The following is a 25,723-nucleotide window of genomic DNA, read 5'->3' as shown; positions in this document are numbered from 1 at the left end:
ATGGTGACATCGATCCACCATTACAGTGTGACACCTAATGATGGGTTTGGGCCTCTCTCTTCCTAAAAAGTGGAAATGGCCCACATGCTTTTTGGTATGGTAATTTGTTCTTTTATTATGTATTCTGATAAGATTTAAAAGAACTGAATTTGGAATCTTCTTTAATGCCAGTTTCTATGTAGGGCTTTTTATTGGTGATTTGTGCATCTCCTTTTATTTTTACAAGTTTTTATCTTCTAGATGATGGCAGATCTCATGTTTAGGAAACAGAAGTATGAACAAGAATAAACCTTTACCAGAAGGTGGAAAAATCCCCAGGTATATAACATTAAATAAACTTGAAGACTCTGTGTGTGTGTGTGTGTGTGTGCGCGCGTGTGTGTGGTCAGATTTCTGCTCTAAGTTTTAAAAAGCTAACTCATGAAAATGTGAAAACTCTGTTTCTTAATTTCGCCTACAAAATTTTCCCCTTCTGAGTAAAATCCAGGATTTCTCAGGACTTTCTGTAGTGCCACATATCTAATATGAATAGACCTGAAGTTTTCTGGAAGAGCTTTCTAATTCAAGAAGCTGGAAATGTTAGCAGCATCTGAATTCTTTCTGGCTCTGTGGCTTCACCATTTTTTCCTTTAAAAACCTTACCCTCTTCCCAAGAGATAAGCATATTGCTGTATCTTATTAATTACAGGCCACAAAACAAAAAAAATTTACTTTACTACTTTATAATTTTTAGGTAACTTTTCAGCCCTGGAAGGATTAGTTGGTTTGCTGAGAAGTGGTAACCTTGATAAAACTACATTTTTTCTTTGAAATGGTGAAGAAGCATGATTATTTTTGGAACCTGGATATAGCTACTGCAAAGGACTCTACTGCTGGTAAGGCATGCAAAGGAATATTTGTGGATTTTGGATTTTCAGAGCAGTGCTGCAGAACCTCTGTGCATTTTATGTGACTGCTTTAAGGCTCAGTTTGTTAAATGTTATTTCTTCATGTGCACAGAAATACAACTAGTGTTTTCAGATTTGCTTATAAGTTAGAGCTGGTAAAAATATGAACTTCTTAATAGGTCAAGACTTCTTTTGGAAAGTACTGGAGCATGACAATCAGGAAAGCTATATTTACAGTGAAATAGAGTACGCCAAATAGAAGTATGTTAATTTGAATATATCAGCTGCAGATACTTAGCACAAGAGCCTTGATTGTACGTAGTCCTCCACCTGCAAACATGAAGAGACAAATGGCTTAAATTATTTCAGTGAGCCAGGATTCTGACCAAGATGGTTTTCTATGATGTAGTCAGTAAGAGAATTCAAATAAGTCCTCTAACATACTGTAAAAAGTACCTGTTTCTTTTGGGATTCTCAAAACATTTTTTACACATTTATGTTATACACATGACCTCTATATTCTACAGATTTGGGTTTTTACCTGTTTTCCAGTTGTATATATAAGTCCAGGTAGTTCTTAGTCTACTTTTTGGCTTTACATCTTTTGGGCATTTGGCTTTAAAATGAGAGATTACAGTTATAGGGTTTCACATCTAAGTGATATATATCTGTAAGTGATATATCAAAATACAATTAAACAAAGCTAATTTGGACTATATAATCAATCTGATAGCAAGAAAGGGTTTTTTTTCCTTTTACTGCATAATGCAGAATACACAAACCCAAATTGTTTGTAACTAGAATCTGTTTAACTTAAGTCTTTAGTGATTTCTTTATGACTTGATTGCTCAGAGTAGGTCTCTACAAGCATAAGCAACTGGAGTGTATTAAGTATGTGAAGAAACAATAGAGAGTATATGGCACAGATCTTTCAGCCTGCGCTGGACTGTCTTTGCAGCACTGAGTGAAAAACTTGGTCAAATGTTCATTATGTAGATGTACAATCTTTTACTTCTGAGCATTATTGTCTAACTTTATGATACAGATTCAGGTACTTGCTGAAATGGGAAGGTCCTGCTCTTCCTCCTGCCTTGCTTCTTGCCACATGGTCTCACCTGCTTCTTTGCACAGGCTCTGAAAATCATCCAATTCTGTACCTGCCTTATTCACCTTTCTAAAATGGCAGAGAAATAACCAGGAGAAAATGAATTTATTTTCCCTGAGTTAGAGAATCAAATCATTTTACCATGTGAGAGGAAAAGTTTTGGAGCTCAAGGCAAGTGAGGACCTTGTTGCCAGGAATAGAGTGGTAACAACTCACTTATTTTTGTAGCAACAAGGTGTTAGAGCAGCTCAACCATATATGTAACATTAGCCTTGGCACAGCTGATGGAGCTTGCCTGCTCATCAGTTTTGAGCTACGTAAGTACCCGTAACTGGAGAGCACATGAGCCAATACCCTAATACTGTATGCTACTCTAATTATAAATTGTCCTTTCCAGTTGCTCAAAGGGGTTCTTTCTAGACCTCAGTTGTTAAAGGAAATGCCGTTCTTCATCAATATTGATCTTCGCTATTTTATTTGTCACCATTGCTGTAGTATAGGTGTATCTTTGTGAATTGTGTTAAACAACATAGTTAACATCTGGCACAAAACACCTATTCTCTTGCTCACTGTTTCATAAAGGGAACATTGTGCATTTAGTAGAGCTCATGGTTTTGCCAGGATTTCAGGGTGAGAGTGGGAGCATCAGCTTTGACATTAAGGTAGAAGTTTGAAGAAAAGTAGGCATCTGTGTCCCAGAGAGAGATTTGAATTGGCAGGTTTCCAGCAACACATACCATTGAGTTTAAATTCATTCAGTACCTAAACAAAAGTACTTCATTAATTGCAGAAGCACTCTGTCTAAACGTACAAGCAGAAGCTAGGCACTTAAGCAGTCATGATTCAGTGCAAGAGTTGTGGTACTTGGGGAAAAGTAAACAAACTCATTCTCTTCCAGGGCTAACTGTCCTCTTCATTATTAGAGTTTACATGGTTGATGCCTGATTTGCCTCTTTTTTAAATGGTTGATTTTGTATTAATGTGTGCATCAGAACTGGCAAGCACATGATCTGTAAAACTGTAAGAACTGTGAAGCTATAAATGAAAGGATGGCATATGTATGAGAAACCCCGTACATCCATCAATATTATAAAATAAATTAAACATCTATCTGAAGAAATCCATACACTTCTTGTTTATAGGTTTGTACACAGATGTATGCTTACAGCAAATATTTCAAAATTCTCTTTTTCTAAAAAACTTTTCTTTTTTTGTGGTGCTTTGTATAGGTAAATATGGAAACTTCATACTGAGAATATTGATTGCCCTCTATTTTTTTCAGGTAGGCACATGGGACAATCTAATCAAGCTCTGAGATGCTTCAACAAAGCTAGAAAAAGCAGTGACTGGGGCCAGAGTGCTATCAACAATATGATTCAGATTTGTCTAAATCCTCTCGGACATTGGCTCTTCACATGCTACATGACCACAACATGACTGTATTCCTGAGCAATGCTTTGTCTCTGTCAAATTCAAGACTTCTACCTGTAGGGATGTCTGTAAGGTAGGTTGGCTGCTATCTTGAGGTTTTCCTGTGCATTTTCATTTAATTGTCAAGTACAGCACCTTTTGTAGAGTCTTTTTCAATGCCTAAACCAAGTTCTTAAACTCTGCAAAAGACTAATTTGATTCACCACATTCAGTGAGTCATCCCGTTATTCTCCAGGGAGAGAACGATGTACCGCTGTTGCCTCAGCATCCAGACTTTTCAAAAAGCTGATATTGCTTGTCAGAAACTTGAGGTGGAAAAGAGTAATTGCTTCCTTTGCATCAGCAGCAGGCTTAAAAAGGAGGCATCTGGACAGAGTTTCAGATGACACAAAATTTGGGGCAAAACCACACCAGAAACTGTGCAAACAGTTTCACAATATAGACAACAGAAGGACATGCCAAGCCCTTTGCTCTGGTGCTGTTTAGTTCTTGGCATAGAAGGAGCTCTGGGCCTCAAGATAAATGTAGAAAAGTTCCCTTTGAGCCAACTAAACCTCTGGAATTCTGGCTTTGACTTGGATTGTGTGATATTGAAGATGCAGAGCATGAAGTTGGTCAGTGTACCAACTCTCCTCATCACTTCATCACTTGGTCAGCACAAATATGTCACTTCTGTAGAAAGTCTGGGTTTTTCTTTACTAACGGCAAACATGAAGAAAGGATGTATCAGAATGCCTTTCAAATTATCTTTGCTACCCTAGTTAATAGTTACAGTTGCCTCCTTTCCTGTGATCTGAAAGCTCAAAGTCTGTCATTCTTGGGAATATCCCAAAGCCCTACATGAAGAAGATCCATCAACCACACATAGTAACAGGTAATATCACTACTGTAATATCAATAAATAAGGTACTGCAAGGTTCCTATCTTCTTTACCAGCAGGCAGCCTTTAGCATCAAATTTATCAATCAATGACTTGCCAAGAGCTTCAAACGTACTAGTGAAAGTGCTAATCTGTTTAAAGCTGATGACCATGAAATGGGGAGTCGGAGAAGACGGGATGGGGAATTGTATCCTAAGCAACGTAGCTCAAGCAAGGATCAAGAGCAAGAGCCTGAGCAGCAGGCCCAATGGGTATGGCCCCAGATGAGGCTTCTCGGGTTTTTTTTTTCCTCATTCAGCGTTTTCTCACAACGTAGCAGTTTCCACAGAAGCCTGATCCAAGGTTGCAGCTCCACTATATCAGAGCTGACCCTGAATGCAGGCAGCTGAACACCCAGGGAGTGTGAGGACAGGGTTGCAGCACCTGCTGCTGCACTCAGGACCCTTGCCAAGTGCAGTTTGCCAGTAGAGTTTCAGCTGATCCTACTCTTGGCGAAGGACCTTCTTCTGTTTTGACAGTATCCAGTGAGCCCAAGAGCCCTTCCCTTCCTTCCACATCTTGTAGCTCTTTCAGGCCAGAATCGCCATCCCAGGCTCAGCTGTCCCTGTTCAATGGTGCTTATGTTGTTTGTCCTTCTGGATGAGAGCACACCTGCAACTTCTCAGCAAAAGAAATTCTGATCCTCAGTTAAAAAATTGCTCTGCTATGCGTCTGAGTACACAACATTTGTCAACTGCTGTCATCTCAGATGTTTTTGTCAGTTTGGCTGAAATATTAGGCACTGCAAACCCAGTTAACTGAAGCTGAACTAGATGGGCATCTCCACCCATCTGTTGTGAATACTTAGCCGCCATCTCAGCAGCCACAAGTGGAGGCACTCAGCCTTTTTCTGCTCTTTTTGTTGAGTTTCCTGAAATTGGCTGAAATTCTATTCTTTGAGATATGTTTTTGTATGTATATTCCTACATCTCTTGCTTTGAGGCCATAAATATTGTTCCAGAAATTCTGATGTTGAGAGAAACAGATATTGTAGGGTGTGTGCCTTTCTTATTACACCAGCATGAATGACATGGGAAAGAAGAAATGAGGGTAAATAGAGAAGGGTAACTTATATGTATCCCCCATGGACAGTACTGAGATAAAAATTTGTCAGTCTTGAATGCATGAATTTATGTACAGCAAAAGCACAAGTGTACATACTGACAATACACCTAGAAATAGAATATTAATATCTAACCATTCTTTTTAAAATGTCTTTTCATTTTAAAACTAAATGAAGATGTACCACTTCTGAAAACTGCCATGCATGTGACACCTGAAGTAGGATGAAATTAGCTATAGAACATATATGCAAATAGTAGCAGATTAAGGTGATTCATTTCTGGTGTTGGAAACAGTGTGATTTATGATATACTTAGAAAAACAAATGCATAACTACTCTGTTTACATATGGGGTAGTTAGAATTTATAGGCAAAGAAGCATATTGCTTTATATTAGTCACTACAAACTAGGAAATGCCATATAGAATTTAATGTTACAGTGATTTAGATGAGAAGAAGGAAGCTGTACAACAGGGTGTAAGAACAGCAGAAAAACTATTAAAGGAGTTTTGTCCTTGTTTGCAGGAGGCCCAAAATCAGCTAACGACATTACAGAACTATGGTTTACTGGCTATTACAGGCATACAAACTGTAGAAAATGCTCTCAGCATATTTGTAGAAATGGCAAAAAAAAAGGTAAGAATTCTTAAGATGTTTTCCTATACATTCCTTCCTACTATAAATTGCTAATAGACTCCTGCCTGGATTTTTTACCTGGTTATTTCTCCACAATGAATAACATTTTCTTCTTAACTTTAAACTAAAAGCTTTGAAATTAAATTAATAAGCATATTAAAATACTTATATATGAATGTGTTTACTACTTTTTTCCATGTTGAGTAAGGACTAAAAAAAACAGAATGTGGGCTATTTATTTTGTACTTTTTCCTCTTTACTTAAGGTCAAAGTGAACTTTTCCATAAACATACTGGGAGAGATTCTGATGTCATTAATACTAAACTTTTCCATTGATTTCAGTGGAGTTAGGAATGCCAGTATTTATAAAGCTTCATAGACTAATTTTTCTAAAGCATACAGTTTATTTGCATGTAGAAGACCACACCCATAACTCTTAAGAGTTTTGAAAACTGTAGATTTCAGTAAAGTGCTTACTAGCACAACAGTTACTTAAAAAACTGAAACAAGAGATTGAACTATGTTCTGAATGTTCTGCAGAATCTGGAGGCAAGATCAAGCTACTCTGCTGTTAAAAATAAATAAAAAAGACATGTCTCAAAACTTACGTTTTGAATTCTGTGATGTGCATAAGTAATTTGAATTGTTGACATTTTACTCCTTTCCTAAGATTTTCAATATAGTCAAATCAATATTGGGAAATAGCAGCATGAAACTACAATTAGCTGAACACTCTGTTCCTGATCCAGCAAAATATTTAATTACATGCTTCCCCTGCACAAATATGTACACTTAATGATTTCAATAGAGCTATATGAATGCTCAAAACTAATTATCAATCATTAAACATATTAAAGTAGGTAACATGTTTTGCTACTTAAAAAAGTCCTTTGACCTTGATTTGATTAGCAACATTTTGAATAATTAAGAGTTGAATCATCAAAATTCTTTATACGACACTGGGGAAACATGTTGTCACATTGACAGCATGCAGTTGTAAAAGGTTATTCCTGGAAATTTTATCTTTGCCTGTAACATGGGAGATGATTTTCCTTTTGGATCTGATGTGCTCAATGTTCAGACAAGCTGAAAAGCTTTTACAGGTATTTTAATTATAAGAACTTTTGGTCCATATATTCCATCTAGTTTGTCAATAATATGCTGCTCTAATATAAAGATTTCACATATAAATTCCTCTGTATTATGAGGACCTAAAAACCTGCCTGTAGGAATTCTGCTGCAAGAAAAAAGATAAAAGTGGAAGTATATGTTCAGTGGTTTTTTTTATGCTATATTGGGTGTTTACTATAAATGGAAGTACTGAGGTTTATTTCGCAATCTGTTAACAACCGGTTTGGTTTTGCATTAGCCTTTTGTAATACGAGAGTGCAAGATATGATGCGATCACTAGAATATGAAGGGAGATTGTTGTAATTTGTGTGATTTATATTTTCTTAGAAGGAAAGCATTCAAAGTATTTTGACAATAGCCCAACCCCATGTGATACTTAAAACAGACCACCAAGGCCAGAATTCAACTAAAACTATTAGCAAAAGTAAACTGGATGTTGTCAGAGGCTGAAGAGTTAGAAAAAAGTGGGGTGTTCATTGTTGTTACTCATCTCCCAGTTCGTTGGTCCTTATGTACTGATTTAGCCTCCAAATAAAACGTGTAGTCAAGCAGTTCCCTGCAGTTCCCCGGAGCTGCGTCAGCATCTGGGCTCTGAAAAGCATGGTGATGTGACAGGCTCCTTTCCCGGGACTGCAACGGCTGCGAGCGTGTTAGCCCTCATTTCCCAGCCCTGGATAGTGTGAGCTCACCAAGCATTCGGCACCTTACTTGCAAACTGGACCAGGATCCAAGGTGCATAAGGCTTTATTAACTAGCAAAAATTTTTCCTTGAAGACCTCCTTTTTGGGGGTTTCCTAACACAACGTACACATTAATCCAAGTAAAATGGCCAGATGGAAACAAATTGTACCGTGGGTCACATGTTCATTATCTTAACACTTCCTGGGATACCCTATTTTCACTCTAAATCTGTTGTCATATCAGGTCTGAAGTGCTGTTTGAATCTCAGATTAACCTCAAGAAGCTGTACAGGTAGTAAACCACTATTTTTTCTGTATCTCTTGAAGGTTTCAAACTTGCTTTCAGTAACCTAAAGGATAAGAGATATGTGGAGGCAACAGAAGTTTGTCATGATTTAACTCATTCACAAAGCTTTGAATTACATCCTGAGAAAAATAGCTTTTAATTTATTATTAGCTGTCTTTTTTTTTAACTAGATTTTGATGCTCTCTCCAAGTTATCCAAAGATTCATGAAGATTTTGGAAAAGGCATAAGCAGCAATTAAACCCTAAAATAAGATCTTAATGCGAAATATTTAGCTATTAGAGATGTCAGTAAACACTAGAAATAAAAAAAAAAAGTAGAGTAAATATGTATTTTGGACTTTCTAATTAACATAAAATTAAAGTTTTCATTTTTTAGAAGAATCACATGGAAAGACAACTGTTTAAGAAAAGAATAAGATGACTCAGACAAGAACAATAAAGTCTGTGCATGTTCAGCAAGGGAGAGCTTTAGGTTCACCAACAGGGGACATTGCATTTATCATAGCTGTATTTTTAAGATGATTCAATTTAAAAGACAGTGAACATCAGACCCTCTGTCTTGCAGCCAATTATATTATTTACTCAGACTGAAAGAACCCTAAGGTGGCAGTAAATTGGATTTATCAATTTTAAACGTCCTTTACCTGCCCAGATAGTGCAGAAAGGTTTTAAATAAAACCAGTAAGACTGTCATATGCAGTATTATATATGTGTTAAGCACATTATAAGACTTGCCATCTCCAGCAGCCTCCAGGACCCAGGATTTCTCCTGCCCAGCTGCTGGAGCCCAGTCTGGTGCACCCTCAGTGGGAACACTGGGCCATTATACCTCCTGTACGATCTCCTACTTGCCAGCTAGTCCCTCTTGCTTGTCCTGCATGGCCCCCTCGAATACCCCAAATCCTCAAGTTCATCTTCTTTTCCCCTTCTTATCAATTGCACCTTACAGGTTAGCTCTCTCCACAGCTCTGCCTGTAGTTCCTTAATGGCCCATCAGTTACAATCTGGAGACTTTTGGTCTTCGTCATCATCTTAGTTATCCCTTGTCTACCAGGTTTGTGTCTCTGTGTTTTGTTTATCCCTTTCCCTTTTACTTCTTATTCCCTCTGAACTAAAAATGTCCTTGGTGTTATAACTCTAATGAAGCAGATGCTCTCACGTTCCCCATACCCTCAACAGTCTGTATATCAAACTTCAAAAACCACTTGCAGAGTAGCTTATGTGTGCATTATAGCTTGCCTGCACCTCAGATGCCTAATAAATTCATCAGTTAGCATTTTTCATGTATATGTACCTCACAGTGTGTACTAACTCTAGTGTTACTCAGTCACTTGCCCTTTCCATCAAACATCATGTGAAACATCAGTAAATATGGGTTAAGTCCATGTATTCCATGAGACTGATCTTAAATTTAATCAACATTTTTATTATTAAAGTGAATATGCAGGCATTGCCTCATGTCATTTTACAATTTCCAATGTTGAAATGTAAAGTTTTCTTACTTACTTATTTTATGTTTCCTTCTTGCTAAGAATTTCTTTTTGTCAGATATATTTTAGGCAAACCTTCAAAGATGTGCTTCCAGATACAGAGATTAACAGTGTGGTCTGACAAATTAGCCATTTCATATCAAGCATCCCTTTTCCCAGCTCAACAGTATTCGTACTGAAATAAAGGCTTCATCCTGTGGCAATAGAAAGAGGAGGAAAAAGTGAAGTAATTTCTTCCTTTATCCTCATTTATTGATTATTAAGGCTACTGTAGTATATTTGTTAAGAACTGTATGTTAGAGCAAGGTTTTGTCAGTCTTCAGGACAGTGTATCCATAGACTTTTTAAATTAAGTAATAAAAGGGTTTCTCCTCATGTTGTCCTAACTTGTTGCCAAATGATGATAAGCTAGGAATATTTATGGGTTTATTAGTGTGTTGATCAACTCAAACTCAGTATGGAAGAGAAGGAATACAGATTAAAAAAATAATGAAAAATTAAATACTCTGTGTGCATTGGAAGGAGTCTTCTCTAGTCCTGCTTAATACATTTAAAACTATCTCTGTTGAGAAGAGGAGCATGTGCTTTACATTAGCACATACTTAAGTTAACAATGTGCTTAATATTATCCTGAATAGAGATGTTATGTTAAATTGCTGCTATAAAGAAGAAAGGAAGCCTTGGCGTTTGCTCTGCAAAAATAAATCTGAGGCTTTCATTTCTAGAAACATAGTCAATAAATAAAGATATATGTAAGGCTGAACTGTGTCAGGCCAAAGATCCATCTAGCCAATATCCTAGTGACAATGGGTGATAGCAGATGCTTAGAAAAAGCCTGTAAGAGCAGAGCAAACATAAAGCTGCACAATAAACATGCACAGTAAACCTTTCCAATGTCTGGAAGTCAGTTTGTGCTTTAGGACTTCCCTGACAGATGACTATATCCTCAACTTTGTGCTCAGTAGCTCGTAATGGATTTCATCAAGTCCACCCAAATCTCTTTATTTGTATAGTCCCGGAATCTTTCCCTACCATCCGTCCTATCTTTCACAACCTCCCTTATCCATCCCATCACTCCTGAAATAATCTACTCACCCAGAAAATTCTGCTGTCATCAAAATACTTAATTTTGATGCTCTGAGAATAAGGAAAAAAAGGCTATATGCTAATTAACTAAACAGTGCTAGATCACTAATTAAACAATATTTGAGCACCAATTAACTAAACAGTGCTAGAGCACCAACTCAGATGTTGTCCTGCTTTTTCTGTACAGTTAAATGTTAGCACAGTCTAGCATAACACTGGTTTGCACCAGCCCATGCTCCCCATAGCAACTCTTACGCATGGTTTGGAAAGTTAGCATGGATGAGAGACCATGCTCCATAGGCAGCATGGATAAGACCTCTCTGGTTTAGAGTATAAAAGAGTTTTGCCATGTAGACACAAACAGGGCCACTTGAGTTGGTTTTGTGATGTGAAAGATAATCCATTTGGTTTACTGGTAAAGACCTGGAGCACAGAAATTCATTTTTGCCTACACTTGTAAGAAACCCTGAGATGGCTCTGGCTTGAGATGGTCCTTCAGAGAGGAAGAGTCCTGGACTCCATTCCTGGACTGTGCATGTTCTGAAACAGATTTCATAGCCCCTGGAGGGTTATGGGCCTCTGAGATTCAGCAGTAGGTGAGATGTGTTTTGGATGACAGCTCTAGACTTCGGCATCTCAAGCCAGGCTTCACAATTGGAACTCCATGGTAATGCTGAGATACCAAAAACTAATCAGCCTTCTCGTTGCCATTAACACCAATCTCCATGTTTTTTCATTTCCTTCCCTTATAATTAAAGTCCTAACTCATAAATTCAAGTTTTTTCACCTTGGCAAGTGCTTGTACATGGAACAGCTTCCCAGTCCCGATGCTCAAACTCCCCTCTCTCCATTCACATATGTTCTGTAGGTTCACCTCTTCCACAAACCATGTATGTAGAGCCCAGAGCAAAACACAGACAGTCCCTCAAGAGCTCTATGCTAAAACAATGTCTGAAGTGGAGGAATTCTGAAAACAGCTGTAATTCATCATCCTCAGCGTAACTTATTTCTCCTTTGGGCATTGCAACACAGCCCAACATCAAAGCCACTGAGCTGCAAAATGAGTATGATACCATGCGCATTGCTGTAGAGTACAGATTATGGACAAACAATTACTTAAGCTAAACGACATGATGTCCAAAAGGAGAATAAACAGACAACAATGTTCTTCAACAAAATTGTATGTAGTGAACACATAAAGTCTTTGGAAAAATAAATTAGCAATAGAAAATGAGTGAGTTTGCCAGCTCTAACAGGGATGATGAATGTAGTGAAAGTGAGTGAAGAGACTGTTTGGCTAGGAGGCCACTTTCTGACCTCCTAGCCAAAACTAACTGGAAGCTAAAAATGATCTATGATGTAAGGGGAAAAAGTGTTCAATGACTTAAAGACGGTCTCAGTGCTGAAATAGCAAACTGAACTTTTTATGGCTTCCAATAAAATAGAAAGGATCTGTTAAAGAGGACTGTTGGGATGATATGGAAAAGGTCCTGGTCCTACCGTATTCATTCCATGGACAGTGGATCCCATTAGCAAACCTGGGTGGATGAGCCTTGCTATCTTCTCCAGTTTGTTTCCTTAACTCTTCCTTTTTCACTTGACAGCTGGTCTCTGGATGCAGTTAAAGTTCAAGGTGAGCGTTACTGCCCACCTGTTGACAGCCTGTGTGTCCCAAGGGGATTTCTTCTGATCATGGAAACAAGTCTCTGGGTTTCCACCAGCTAAAAGCATTTCTTGTTTTCTTCCTCACTAGATATGTAAAGCAGGGCTGTATTTTACATTTAACTGAAGAATCTGTACATCTGCTCTGCTCCTAGATAGATGCCTTAAACAATTAAAGGGATATAAATCATCATGCTCCACAGGTATAAAATGATTAGGGGACTGCAGTTAATGGAGATATAAAAAAGCAAAACATACTTCCCCCTAAAACAAGGTTATCCATTACAAAGGCTTCTACATTTTCTTCTGAAGTGCTACGTGAAGGCCACTGTCAAAGATGGGATGCAGGTCTTGGCAATATTGCCTGGTGCTTCCCCTACCTACTGCCTGTCCCAAGCTGCTGGAAAGAAGCGTGGCAGAAGAGGATCTGGGGGTCCTGGCAGACACCAAGTTGAATATGAGCCAGCAGTGTGCCCTTGCAGCAAAGGCGGCAAACGGTATCATGGGCTGCATTAGGCAAAGCACGGCCAGCAGGTCGAGGGAGGTGATCCTTCCCCTCTGCTCAGCACTGGTGAGGCCACACCTGGAGTCCTACATCCAGTTCTGGGCTCCCCAGTACAGGAGAGACATGGACATACTGGAGACAGTCCAGCAAAGGGCCACAAAGATGATGAAGGGACTGGAGCACCTCTCCCATGAGGAAAGGCTGAGAGAGCTGGGACGGTTCAGGCTGGAGAAGAGAAGGCTCAAGGGGGATCTCATCAATGTATTGAAACACCTGAAGGGAGGGTGCAAAGAGGATGGAGCCAGGCTCTTTTCAGTGGTGCCCAGTGGCAAGACCAGAGGCCATGGGCACAAACTGAAACACAGGAGGTTCCCTCTGAACAGCAGGAAACACTCTTCTACTGTGAGGGCGCCTGAGCTCTGGCCCGGGTTGCCCAGGGAGGCTGTGGAATCTCAATCCTTGGAGATATTCAAAAGCTGTCTAGCCACGGGCCTGGGCAACCAGCTCTAGGTAGCCCTGCTTGAGGAAGGGCATTAGACTAGATGATCTCCAGAGGTCCCTTCCAACCTCAGCCATTCTGTGATTCTGGGACCTTTTCCATTCCTCAGACATAGCACATGCCTTTGCCACCTGCACCATTCCCTTTTTTCCCCACTGGCCATAGACCAGCTCCCTACCTCCCATCCTGCCACTGAGACCCAGCATTTTGGGGAAGGCAGAGGAAAACTCATTCAGCAGGGAAGAAGGAGCAGAAAAGGATCCTAAAAAAGGATCCTAAAAAAGGATCAGCACGTCCAGCCAAGGTTGGTTTAACATGTTCAGCCAAGGTTGAACCACCCTCAGTGCTTCTCCCTGTTTGCTGTTGCTCTTTTTATCTAGCTGACAAAGATCAGTTCATGTTACATGGAGTAGCAGACAGCTGGACTGACAGAAATTTCTAACAAGGGAATACAGTATGTGCATCAACAATTACTAGTCTGAAGTGTTGGCTTGTTGAGCTTGGGTTTGCATTGTTTTGCTTTTGAATTGATCTGAGAGGTCTCTGAATTTACCAGGTTTTTTTCTGCTTCATCTCTCTGTGGGAAATGTGCGGTGTGGAGGTGTTTGTGTAACCTTGGGCTCTACCTTGAACAGGTCACTGCTCCCCCTTTTTTTCCATGTAGAGAACATTTTTTATCACTTTAATGAGCTATGAGTATAGATAAATTGTATTAATCACAAATTTAGACACAACTTCTTATCCGATATTGTAGTATAAAAAGAATTTTTCTTGGATAAATGCTACCACTTCATTAAAGATGTTCCAGTATTTAGTTCTTCTTAGTTGCCTGGGTAAGTTGCAATTGAAGCATTTGAGCTGGGAAAGGGTGAACCTCTCATCCTCTGACTGGTGGTGCAGATTAGAGTGCATCATTGTTTTTCTCTGCAGTTACTGTACTAGGGCAAAACCTAACTAGTCTATCTGGAAGGGTTTTTCTCTATTGTGGGAACAAGATCTCCATGAGAAAGACCTGGTGGTGCTCTGAGGGAGGGGAGGGGAAACCTACACCCCCAAAAAAGGGGGATTTAGGTTGGTGCACAACCACCTGGCAGCTATGGTGGGATTGTTGGGACTATGGGAAAGGGAAATCAATTTATATGAGAGCTTTGCATCTTGAAGCCTGTTTATGGTATTTTTCAACCATGGAGGCTTTAAAGACAGCCTCCAGGGTGGAGAGCGATCACAGTGTCACCATGTGCAAGTCTCAATCACTTGGTCTTTCAGACTTGCTGCGCTGGCTGCCCTGTGCAGCACAAGTTTGTCGCTGGCAGTAGCCTGTGATGACTGGTGCTCATTAGGATTCCATATGACAAATTGCACTCCGTTTTTTGTGTGGTTAGGGGCAATCTCTGGAAGTCCCCTAAAGGATGCTCTTCAGGAGGATGTGCTGACAGGGCGAGTAATTGGAGGCCACGAAGCCCAACCAAACACCTGGAAGTGGCAAGTAATGCTGGTGTCTTATAATTGAAAAAAGCCATATACTTGAAAAAACAGTAAGAAAATGACAGCTTCTACTGTCCAAAGCCACACACACTGTTTCTGCAGAGGTACAGCATGGCTTGGGTGTAAAATATGTTGTTGTTTGATACAGGTATCACTTCAGATTGCCTATGCTGAGTACCCGAGGTACTACTCTCACATCTGCGGTGGAACCCTTATCAGCAGCAAATGGGTCATGACTGCAGCCCATTGCCTCAGCATGTGAGTAGGATAAAAAACATTAAAACTCCTGTTCAGGTCCTCATTCTTGCTGCAGACAGGAGCCAGACACTTCTCACCCTCTGAGCTCCCCACTGGTGCCATTCCTTGCACATCTGGACATCTCTCTGCACACTTCATCAAGGGAACTGGAAAACTCTGCTTTAGCCTTGATTTTACACATTAACTGCTGACTTCCTGGAAGTGGATATCAAACTGATTGCTGATTTGCATAAGAGGTGGTGCATTTGCATGAATGTGAGCATTTTGAATAGGTTTGCATCCTGAGAAACCTGCACAGAGATGGAAAGATTGAACGAGAGGCATGTTTTGTAGCTCATGGGCTGTGTTGTACAATTTGCTCTGCAGCATGTCTAACAGGCACCGCCTAAATGATACAGCGTGACACCAATAAGCGAACACTCCTCTTTAATTACTCATGCCTTTAATGAATGTACTTACAATAAAGTGTAACGAGCTGATCCTTCACACCGTGTTTCAGATCGATGCAGAGATACAAAATGAACGTTCTCGTTCAAGACCGAGCTCAGCACTGTATTAGCTGATGCTGCACCTTCACTTGCTTCGCCAGCAAACTGCAGGCAGCATTTGCCTAATTCATAAGACCGTTTAGCTACAGTCCATTGAAAATCCTCTGGTGGAAGGTGCTTTAGAAATTATTACATTGGTGGAAGGTCTCAGTGGTGCAGGAATTACACTGCAAAGCTAGTGGTTTTTACATTAATTATTCTGTGATTCATTTTCAGGCCACCGGGAGCAAGCTACCGAGTGGCTCTGGGTGAGCACAATCTCTCGACAGTGGATGGCACCGAGTACTATATCGATGTGGAGAGAGTCTTCATTCATGATGGCTGGAATCCCTCTGATATTGCCAATGGGTAATTATTTTGAATATCATCAGATGGTTGAATGATATTTAGCACCCTGTCCTGCTAGCATTTATGTGTATATTCAGTCCAGTTCCCAGTGAGGTTGGATTTGTGGGAAGCACTGGAAGATAATGCAATGGAGATTTCCCAAATGATCTCCTCTCTTGGAGGTGTCTGTGTGGATGACCCCAGTCCTCTTTTGCCCAAGGTGGGGGAAAGATGGGCCTCACAGATGGATCCAGGATGTACAGCAGATTCAGGGGCTTGCCAGCAGTCACACCACTGTTTGCATCTGATGGAGGGAAGCCAACAAGGAAATGTCAAGAGATTGTCTTAAATCCCCCCTCAGAGGCATGCCTGTCCACCGAAATTCACTCTGAGGTTGGGTGCCTCCAAAGGAGTATGAGGTTTTGCGGGAGTGTTAGCCCATTATGAGTCTGTACCATGGTCTCTTCTCTCTTAATTGCTCAGATTTTCCTGTCGCCTGTGATAGCTATGAGGCATAATTAATGATGTTTGCAAGGTGCTTGCCTATCATCATGCCAGAGGCTATAGAGACCTGTATAAGTGACGAAATGTGAGTGAGGAGGTCTGGTTTATGACTAATTCAGGATTTTCAGTGAAGAGTCTTTTACCTGTATCCCGTTTCAGCTATGACATTGCCCTGCTGCGCCTCGATTCTCCTGCCTATGGCAATGGGTTCGTTGAGCTGGGAGCGCTTCCACCTGCAGGAGAAATTTTACCCAATAACTATCCCTGCTATATTACTGGCTGGGGGGTGGTTAGTGGTGAGTAAGGGGGAAGGAGGAGTGTTGAGTGTCCCTCCTGGTTTCAGAGGGACCACAGGGCAGGTAAGGCTGCCCAAGGCAGGGTGTGGGCTTCCTTCCTCAACCGCTAGAGCTCCTGGACCAAAATCTCACCCTTTCTCTGCTAGTGGATGGCAGCACTGTGGACACACTGCAGGAGACGATGTTGCCGGTGGTCGACCATGAGATCTGCTCCCAGCAAGACTGGTGGGGATCTCTAGCAAAAGTCACTATGATCTGTGCAGGTGGAGATGGCGTGAAGTCTGGATGCAGTGTAAGACCTGTTATTATCAGAGGATTTTCAAGCTCCCTTCTTTCTCTTTCCTTCCTATCTGACCTTGCTGTTCCTTCAGTTGGTAACCATTGCTATTCCTTCAATTGGGACCTGGTTTTGCCATTTCTCCACCTGCACCTTCTAAACCAGACTGCTCCACATTCCTTCATCTCCCCACAGAGCAGCCAGCAGAGAGGAAACCTCCAAATCCTCAGGGTGCATCTCTCCCCTCTGATTTTGGAGGGGAGATTTGCCTTCCTTTCAGCAGCATGTCCCATTGACCAGATCCTGGGGAATGGGTTGAGACTTTGGCAGTCCCCTCTGCCCTCATCCAAAGGATGAAGCTTCAGGGAAGTCCTACCACTCCTCCCATGTTGCTGTCATGTTGCACCCTGGACCAGACAGTGCTCCCCCATGCTTTTGTCCTGCTTGTCACCCTTCTCCTCCCCAGCCGCTCTGCTTATATGGGCAGCTGAGGTTGCTGCAAGTTTTGGCTGTGTCCAGGCTGCACCATCTGGCCCAGGTTAGGTGGAAAAGGAAGATGCTGTGAGGTCCCCTTTATCCCAGGGGCTCCAGGTGGCCCCAGAGTCAAGGCAAGGAGGTTTGGTGTGTGAAGGCAGGGGATATGTTACCTCTGCCTGTATTTCCTTCACTACAGAGGTGGCTTCTTGCTAAAGCAACTATGCAGAGCCTTCAAAAAATAATTAACAAATATGTAAGATATTTGATTATGTAAATACATGAATATAACATAGAAACATATAGAAATAAAACAGGTTATGCAATTATACAAAGTACTTGTATAGTACTATGTAAGTATAGTATAATTATAGGTCTATAGATATTTAGTGTATTTTTTGGTGTGGTTTAATTATGGCGGAACTGTGTTACAAACCGGGATCTGAGCCAAGCAAGAGCCTTTATCTTCTCATATATTTTAACTCGAGCTGCTTTCTTTTTCACCACCTTAACTTCCCAGGACCCTTTGAATAAACTTGTTTGTGAAGAACAAGGGGACCAGCGTTTCCCTTCTACCTGGTTCCTTGTAGCTGATTTTTTAACAGATGCTGTGCAGGTGGACCTTGCTGGAAAGGATTGCGTGTCATGCAGTGTGCACTGGACTAGTTGCTTACAGTCACTATATTTGCAATAGTAGTGGGAAATTAGAGTTTCAGCCCTTCCAGGGGTGTGTATGTGTGTGTGTGTGTGTGTGCACATGTGTGTATGTGTGTATAGACTGAGATAATAAATAGTGGGTCTGATCTTTGCAATGTTTTGGGAGGTGCTGGGGGGTCTCTGCTGCCATGCTGCTCAGGAGCAGTCAGCCCTTTGCAAAGAAAGCAGCACAAACATTTATTTTCATGTTCAGGACAGTGATTAACTAACTGGTACTCCTTAATCCTATCCAGTCATTCCTAAATTGCTCAGATAATTTGACTTAATATGTTCCTCTCCTTCCTCTGATCCAGGGGGACTCTGGGGGCCCTCTCAGCTGCTACAAAGACAATCGCTGGGAAGTCCACGGGATTGTCAGTTTTGGGCTAGTTCCTTACTGTAACACCTACAGGAAGCCAACCGTCTTCACACGTGTGTCAGCCTACATAGACTGGATCGACAGCGTAAGTTGCTTAGTGCCTGCGAGGTAACCTGATGCGTCTCCCATGAAGGCAAGGGAGTGCCAGAGGAATTGGAGTCTTTCATTTATTAAACCATTAGGAGTTGAACTGGGAGATCTGAGGAGGCCTAAAATCAGGATATTTGGTGCTACTTTTGGTGTAGGCAAACAATTGTAAGGAAGGAGCTGCTGCCTTGGAGCTGAAATACTCTGCTGAGGTCCACGGGCAAAATTCAAGCCCCGCAGGAGCTGGGCTTTGCATCCAAAAAATGATCATCACCATTCACCCAGACAAAACCTTACTGCAGGAAACCACTGAAGGAATTAGCTGGCTGGAAAATGGGAAATGCAGCAAACATAAACCATCTCTACAAGTGCAAGTCCTGCAGTGCAGCACTATGCACTCAGCTTTACATTTGGGAATGAGCAACGACCTCTTTGCTCCCAGACATAATGTCTGGCACAAAGAGCAGCCGTTTCCCAGGCACAGGGGATGGTTTTGTGGAAATGCCACTGTAAACTGTGGGGCCTGCTGGAAAGAAAGGTGGGGAGAAGTATTTTAAATCACTGCAAGGAAGAGAGAGGCTACTGCAGTCCATAAACCTTTCTGGGTGGGAACAGGTTGTTAGAGCAGTCCCCTGGCCCAGCTGGGAACAAGCCCTTCTTCAGAGCACTTACAGGGAATGGAGACACGCTTTATTCTGGCTCTCTACTGAATTCACATCTTTTTTGTTTTCCAGACTACAAAGAATAACGGGGGTTTCTAGAGAAGAATTGACTGGTGCATAAATACGAGAAGAACTAGAACAAAGTACCTCTGCTCATTAACCCTCTTCTCATCCCTTCTACACTCTTTGGGCTATTAATCATAGAATCATAGAATCGTTTAGGTTGGAAAAGACTTTTCAGATCACCCAGTCCAACCATTAACCTAACACTACCAAGTCCACCACTAAATCAATTAACGGTAGTGTAATAATTTCATGTTTCCTGGCTTGGTGGCTGGGTTATTTTTTAATGGAAGTAAAAACTAGGAATCATTAAGATTGGAAAGGATCTCTAAGATCACCAGTCCAACCATCAACCCAGCACCACCATGTCCACTAAACCATGCCCCAAAGTGTCACATCTACCCATTTTTTGAACGCTTCCAGGGATGGGGACTCCACCACCTCTCTGGGCAGCCTGTTCCAATGCTTGACTACTCTTTCCATGAAGAAATTTTTCCTAATACCCAATCTAAACCTCCCTGGCACAGCTTGAGGCCATTTCTTCTCATCCTGTCTCTTGTCACCTGGGAGAAGAGACCAACACCCACCTCACTACACCCTCCTTTCAGGTAGTTGTAGAGAGCTATAAGGTCTCCCCTCAGCCTCCTCTTCTCTAAGCTGAACAACCCCAGTTCCCTCAGCTGCTCCTCATAAGGCCTGTGCTCCAGACCCTTCACCAGCTGTCCCTTCTCTGGACACACTCCAGCACCTCAATGTCTTTCTTGTACTGAGGGGCCCAAAACCTTAATAGCAAGGTTTGACTAAGAGTATAATAAAGTACCTGTGATTTCAACCAGTGACCTGGTGCTGTGTCTGCCTTACCTTAGGCACCCGCTCAGACCCGGTCAGCAGGGAACGAGGCTCCAGCAAACGCCACAGGCTGTAACGACAATATAAGCCAATGACAGTGTCCTTAACTTGGGGCTGGGCTGTGGGCAGCAAGCATGGCTCTTCAAGACTGTCACTTTGGCACCAAACCCACCTTGCAGAAAATGACCATGATGGGTTTTTCTCGATGAGGAATTCCATAGGGATAACCCCATCAGCAGCAGAGGTGGTCAGCTCAGTGCTTGCAGGTCAGTGGAAGCAGAGCAATGGTGTGACATTGCTGGGCACAAGTATAAATTGGGAGAGGAGTGGCTGGAGAGCAGCCCTGCAGAAAGGGATCTGGGGGTGCTGGTCCAGAGCAGGCTCAGCAGGAGCCAGCAGTGTGCCCTGGCAGCCAAGAGGGCAACCCTCATCCTGGGTTGCATCAAACACAGCATGACCAGCCAGTCAAAAGAAGTGGTTATCCCACTTTATTTATATACATATATTATTTATAGTATTCAGCATTGGTGTGGCCTCACCTGGAGTACTGTGTGCCATTCTGGGCCCCACAACTTAAGAAGGATGTGAAGGTCCAGAGGAGGGCAAGAAAGCTGGTGGTGAAAGGGCTGGAAGGAGTGTCCTGTGAGGAGCGGGTGAGGACTTTGGGCTTGTCTAGTTTGTAGAAAAGGAGGCTGAGGGGCGACCTCATCGGTGTCTACAGCTTCCTGAGGAGGGGAAGTGGAGAGGGTGGTGCTGATCTCTTCTCCCTGGGATCCAGTGGTACGACACGTGGGAATGGTTCAAAGCTGCACTGGGGAGATTCAAGCTGGACATTAGGCAGCATTTCTTTACCAAGAGGGTGGTCAAACACTGGAACAGGCTTCCTAGAGAGGTGGTCAATGCCCCAAGCCTGTCAGTGTTTAAGAGGCCTTTTTACAATGCCCTTAGTAACATGCTTTAACTTGGTCAGCCCTGAATTGCTCAGGCAGTGGGACTGGATGAACATTGCAGGTCCCTTCCAACCAAAGTCTAATCTATTCTATTCTATTCTATTCTGTTCTATTCTATTCTATTCTATTCTATCATTATTATTATTATCATTATTATACTGTTGCCATTATCATTACTATTTTACTTTATTTCAATTATTAAACTGTTCTTATCTCAACCCAGGAGTGTTTCTCACTCTTACTCCTCCGATTCTCTCCCCCATCCCATCGGGGTGGGGGGAGTGAGCGAGCGGCTGCGTGGTGCTGAGTTGCTGGCTGGGGCTAAACCACGACAATTCTATTCTATTCTATTCTATTCTATTCTATTCTATTCTATTCTATTCTATTCTATTCTATTCTATTCTATTCTATTCTATTCTATTCTATTCTATTCTCAGCCAGCAGAGGTTTTGCTTGAAGAACTGGGTTCTTTTTATATTCCAAAACAAACAGCTTCAATACAGCGCTGCTCATACAGAGGGCATCTGCCTCAAGTGTATTGGCAAACTCAACCCATAGAAAGCATGATCCATCTAACTTCTTCTTAAATTCACTCTGTGCAGGATGATTATTTTTTAAATCAGTTTTCTAAGACTAAGTGCCTAGAAAAGGGCATTTCTGGAGGGTGCTTTTCTAGTGAGGAAGCAATAAATTCAGTGTAAAACGATCCCCTGCACTGTTAGGCACGCAGGGGCCCATACTCCAGCCAGCTGGGCAAGCCTATCTGCAGTGTATAACATTTCCATCTAAAAGCCGTGTTCTTATTAGACGCACAGCAGGGTTGGTAAAGGGAGGGAAGGAGGAAGAAAGGGAGATGTACGTCCACAATAAAGCAAGATTTGTCTTTTGATGAACTACAAAACCATCTTCTAGGAATACACGGGGAATCCCCCACACAACCTTCCCTCTTCCCCTTTTGCTGTGTATGAGATGAGCATTTATGAATGAAGGATTTTGATTTAGCTCTTTTTCCATTTTAAACTGCCTATGTCCCATCTCTCCTAAAGCCTGCACCCACCTAGGGCATAGCAGTATTTTTGCAAAATCCTCTCTTTTTTTGGGGGGAATGCACATTTCTTTGCTCCAAAAGCCACTAGAGGGCATTGGCAAACCGAAGGAATATCCGATACAGTTATCACCGACTGCTAAAGAAGTTTTGTGGGCCGAGAATGATAAAATGGCATGTACGCAGCCTTGCACTCTGTCCTTCGTGTTTGCTTGCAGACAGACCGATAAGCAATGATACACAGGAGCTGCTTTTCACCGCCCCTATCCAGAGGTCCAATTTGTGAACAGATAAATCTTCCTTATTACGGCAAGCACAAATGAAAACGAAACCAGCGGCACTTTCTTTAGGGCTTGTAAAAGGAGTGGAGTTCCAGCTGTATTTTTAGCTCTCTGTTTTATTGGACTGCACTTGGCAGTGTCTCCTGGGTGCTCAGTAGTTTGGCAATTTTCCTCTTCTGACAATTTGAAAAATCCCAAATCTCAGCTTTCCTGCCCTTTAATATTACTGAATGGTTCTTGCTCCTTTTAAGACAGCATGTGTGATTTCTGCTGCAATATCAAGTTCAAATATTTAACTTCTCCTGAAGAAGCCTAGACCTGTTAGGCTCAGTGGTGGAGTAATGTCCCTTAAAAGTTCACTTAGGAGCCAAGTGACAGGAGCACGCTGGCATCTGAGATCTTGGCCTGACTATACTCAAACATTTCCCTTTGAGTTTCAGAAGCAATTAAAAAGACACAGATCAAAGGCTTTGGAAAAGGAGATTTTTAAAGGGAGCCCCTCAAACTTCTTCAAAAAATTACTCAGAGGCTGAGAAATGAAGTATTACATTACTGGTGGTTTTGCAGTGCCTGGTTCCTGGGCTGGGGGGTGTAACCCTGCGTGCTCAGTGCATGGGTCATGGGGGGGTTTGGGGATGTCACACGGGGTCCCAAACTCTCATCAGCCTCTGTCCCTGGCCTGGGCTGAGCAAAGCTGGGAACCGTCGGGGATGTTGCTGCTCCCTGGGCCAAAAGCACTCCCAGGACTACGTTAGCAATTTAATGAGTATGCACGTGCCTCGGCACAACCCAAAATGCCACGGTCATCCCCAATTCATCCCCTGACATGACAGCGGTGACGGGCTCTCCCTGCTTCTGCCCGCAGCCATGCAACTGCCCCGGGTCTCCACGGGGCAGCCGTGGCCATTGGGTGCTTGAAACCTCTTGTCACAAGCTGCTGCAAAAGCCAGGCTGGACATTGCTCTTTTAAATCCTTCCTCCACGTGAGCAAGACTTGGACCATTCCTGCAACAGCCAGGACAAGAAACATCAGGCTGCACCCGCAGGAGCAGGAGGATCAGGTGCTGGAGACGTACAGCTCTAATTCAGGGTCATTATCACCTCCCTGGTGCCAAGAGGAACGTTTCTTTCCGTGTTTTGATGACAGGAACAGCTTGTGCTGCTCAGCCATGATTTATTGCATAGGATAAGAGGGAGGCGATAGCCTGGCAGAATGCGGACAGGGTGCATGTGGTTCTCCTGCACTTCATTTACCTCTCACTACCCAAGAGCTTTGCTAGAGCTACTTGTTCCCCGGAGCTGCCGGACAAAGCTGTGATTCCAGGAGCTTTGTTTCCCCAATAGGGAAGCCTATTGAAAATGCTGTGCTTCATGCAGGTTTTACTGCACAAAGATACTAGGTGTCACAGCGACATAATATCCAATGGCATTGGGAAAATTCGGCTGCGCACAGTACTATAATGCTCACATATAATGTTCCCATCTTTTCTCCAAAGCTGGAGGATGCAGCTAAACCAGGGAAAAAAACAGATTTTGGAAAACTGGTGCTCCCCACATCTTTATGGGGAGTAGAAAAAGGAGACAACAGTGGCAACAGGAGACTTATCTACTGGGGCTGGTCCCACCAGGTGTAGGGTGCTGCAGTGAGGTGTAGGACTGGCTACAACACCTTGAGCTATTTGGGGTACATAAGGCTGTAGATGCTGTGAAACACAGCTTGGGGGTACAGGGATCAAATACAGTGGTCAGTGCCATCAGTGATGTCTGAGGACATCCCACCCCATCCTGCCACTGCTTTGAACAGGCACAGTTCTCCTGAGGTCCCTTGCCTTCTCCACCAGCCACATGGGGATGTCTTCATACCCTTGAGCATCTCAAGTGGCCCAAAACACAACAGAGCTGGGGAGCTTTAAAGTCACATAGAAATAAGTTCAGCAATGGGGCCCTCAGTCGTGTCACAGCTGAACAGAGATGTTCTGGTTATGGACATGTCATCTAATGGTACCTCCTCTAATGGTACCTCCTCATCTAATGGTGCCATCCAATGGTACCCCTTATCAGATTAACCCCTAAAATCTCTAGTCAAATTTGTATCATTCCTTCACCCAACCATTCCCTTGCTCACTCACTTGCAGGCAAAAATGATGGGTATTTGGGAATGTGACTACAACGGGCTCCCTTGTCTCCTGACAGCTATTCAGCCTTAATTACCAGAAAGCACTTTGGGATGCTTTGAATAAGAAAAGCACTTAAGGACCATTAAGTTCTCATCTCTATTTACTCCGAAGTAGTATCCAAATATTTATTTCCAGGGAAGCGTAATAGATAATAGATTCCTATGCAGGGTATCTCCATGGAGCAGGCTGATGTTGGAGGGAGATCTTTTTATGTTATTCATCGTGGTAGCAGGGTTCTCTTGTAACATTTTGCCCTGGCATGTGGCTCCTGTGGTCCCTGGGGAACCGGGTCCCCAGACCATCACAAGCCTTTCAGCCTCCTCGGCTGGACTGACCTGAAACTCTTCACAGCCTCCACGCTCATGCCAAAATATTTCAGCCCTCCTGGTCACAGATATTCCCCCTTTGGTGGGTTTCATGGACCTACCAATGCGATGGAATCAGGGCACGTCCAGCCACAGGCATTTTGGTCCCTCCCTCAGCTTTCCTGGCCAAAATGGGGTGCCTCCATGGGGTTTTTATGGGCATTTACCTTCTGGAGATGGTTTCCTCCAGCTGTGAACATGTGTGCCAGGCCATGCATGGGAGTGTAGACAAGCCCTGGGACATCCCCACCCTTCATCCAGGCCTTAGTGGGCCATTTAAGACTTATTTTAGGGGTTTTTAATATCGTATCTCAGTGAGATATGCAGTGACTCTGGTCCCACTGAGGAGGACGAGCATTGCCCAAGAGCAATTTGGCCAGCTGAGAGGCTGGGAGAAGGAGACGGCTGCCCAGTAGATGGCAATACTGCCATTCATTCAGCAGCAGGCTTAGGGGTATAAAAGAAGCTGATGGAAACGTGTGGATTAAGCAGCACTGAAAACTCTTAATGGTCATAGCTGTGAAGGAGAAAACTTAGTTCTCTCTACTGCCTACTTATCTGAAGTCTCACTTTATCCAGAGCTCTGGCAAACCAGGATGT

The 25,723-nt window shown here is 42.5% G+C and overlaps 1 protein-coding gene across 1 annotated transcript; it reads left to right on the top strand.

Moving 5' to 3' along the window:
* Positions 1-3,668: 3,668 nt before the first annotated feature.
* On the top strand, positions 3,669-24,215 carry LOC104029719 (elastase-1-like). The gene is made up of 9 exons (XM_075706552.1): positions 3,669-3,744; positions 4,445-4,554; positions 5,930-6,040; positions 15,034-15,143; positions 15,923-16,039; positions 16,682-16,818; positions 16,965-17,110; positions 18,580-18,729; positions 24,078-24,215. Exons 1-9 carry the CDS (start codon positions 3,669-3,671, stop codon positions 24,213-24,215), a joined length of 1,095 nt encoding a protein of 364 aa, XP_075562667.1.
* The last annotated feature ends 1,508 nt before the right edge of the window (positions 24,216-25,723 follow it).

This window comes from Pelecanus crispus, chromosome 2 (genome assembly GCF_030463565.1).
Source record: "Pelecanus crispus isolate bPelCri1 chromosome 2, bPelCri1.pri, whole genome shotgun sequence".
Lineage (NCBI taxonomy): Eukaryota > Metazoa > Chordata > Aves > Pelecaniformes > Pelecanidae > Pelecanus > Pelecanus crispus.
Note: the sequence above shows the minus strand (reverse complement) of the source record. Positions and strands in the feature narration are given on the sequence as shown.